The sequence below is a fragment of the Poecilia reticulata genome, linkage group LG20 (assembly GCF_000633615.1).
Source record: "Poecilia reticulata strain Guanapo linkage group LG20, Guppy_female_1.0+MT, whole genome shotgun sequence".
NCBI classification, from domain to species: Eukaryota; Metazoa; Chordata; class Actinopteri; order Cyprinodontiformes; family Poeciliidae; genus Poecilia; species Poecilia reticulata.
The window spans coordinates 18,636,903-18,638,348 of record NC_024350.1 but is presented as its reverse complement, the minus strand read 5'-3'; the positions used below and the strand labels follow the sequence as shown (position 1 = coordinate 18,638,348).

The 1,446-nt window shown below is 41.5% G+C and overlaps 1 protein-coding gene across 1 annotated transcript in view; it reads right to left on the bottom strand.

Annotated features, from left to right (window-relative positions):
• Positions 1-276: 276 nt before the first annotated feature.
• rnf31 (ring finger protein 31) overlaps positions 277-1,446 on the bottom strand; it is a 17,423-nt gene continuing 16,253 nt past the window's right edge. The window contains exons 23-24 of the mRNA XM_008396424.2: positions 1,097-1,262; positions 277-1,012 (exon numbers count right to left, since the gene is read on the bottom strand). Coding sequence (XP_008394646.1) covers positions 965-1,012; positions 1,097-1,262 — 214 coding nt within the window. The 3' untranslated portion in view covers positions 277-964. The remainder of the gene's footprint in view (positions 1,013-1,096; positions 1,263-1,446) is intronic.

Sequence of the window (1,446 nt, the reverse complement as noted above, 5' to 3'; positions counted from 1 at the left end):
GTCTCTTCCTTTAATGGAGAACGCCCAGCTGTTTGCAATATGCACAGCTTTTCTCCAGAACTGCTGCATCATCTGGCAGAAATGCAGGGGGTGGAGAGTCTGTTTACTAATGACTGTAATGCGTCTGGCTGCACAGCGTTACGCCTCAGTTACTGTACGGCTTTATTCAGTTAAATTCGTCTTTACCAAGGCCTGCAAAAAATGACACGTTTCATTTTTCCTCACACTTCCAATAACAAAGAAAGAAGCGGTAAATAAAAATGAGAATTTCCTCAATTTTTCCCTTTTGAACCATTTATTGATCTGGTTTTAGATGTGATGTCATCATGTGAACACCAAACAAGAAGAAAAATTTAACATCCGCACCAAAATCTAATCAAAATAACATAATGTTTTCATTTGTTTCCCCTCATCCAGCTTCGTTCAAGTTTAAGAAATAAAACTGTCAGATTCCTGCACAACAACATACACAGTGAATAACTTCAGATTAAACTTTTTAAGTAAATCCAATTAAAATGCACAAAGCAAGAGAAAATGTGCAGGAAATTTTAAGATAGATTGTGCTTCACCAAAAAAAACAACAAGAAATATATGGTTATAAATATATGATTTCTATGGAAGAATCAACCAGATGTCAACACTGCAAAAATCCAAAATCCCACCAAATATTTTTATTCTAGTTTCTAGAGCAAATATCTTGGAATAAAACAAAACTGATTAATCAGCAAAATGCAGGAGCTTGTTTTAAGTGAATAATTCCTTAATACTGTGAAAAGTTCTGGTTCTATATAAGTTATAGGAAAATATTTTGTTACAGGTGAATTTATCTGCCAGTATATCTAGAACTCTTTCATCCATATCAACGTCTGACTGAAAACAGGCTCCCACATGTTGACGTTCTCTGCCCTAGAAACCAGGTAAAGATACTTGGTAAGAGTTTTTTGCAGGCAGGGATTTCTTCAGTTTATTTGCTTCGAGGAACTTTTTCTCCAAGAGGAACCTCCATCAGTTTCTGCAAAGCGGAAACAGAACAGTTGGATTAGCAGCGTCTCCGGGTTTATTAGAGCAGGTGAGTTTAATCCTGTCTGGGCCGAACCTTCAGCAGGCGGACGCTGAACGCGTTGTCGTCCTCCCCGTCTCCTTTCTTGAGGTCGCCCAGGTATCTCTGGCAGGCCACTACCAGCTCCTGGGGCTCGTAGAGAACCGCCGGGTCCAGAGAGTGGTCGTTTATCAGGCTCACCAGGTACTCCCTGTAGTGTTTCCTGCAGGAAAAACAACCTGAGACTCAGAGGGGTTCAGTCAGAGCTGCTGCAGGGCTTCAGTGACACCTGGGGGGGAGGGAGGAAGGGAGGGATGGATGGATGGATGGATGGATGGATGGATGGATGGATGGATGGATGGATGGATGGATGGATGGATGGATGGATGGATGGATGGATGGATGGA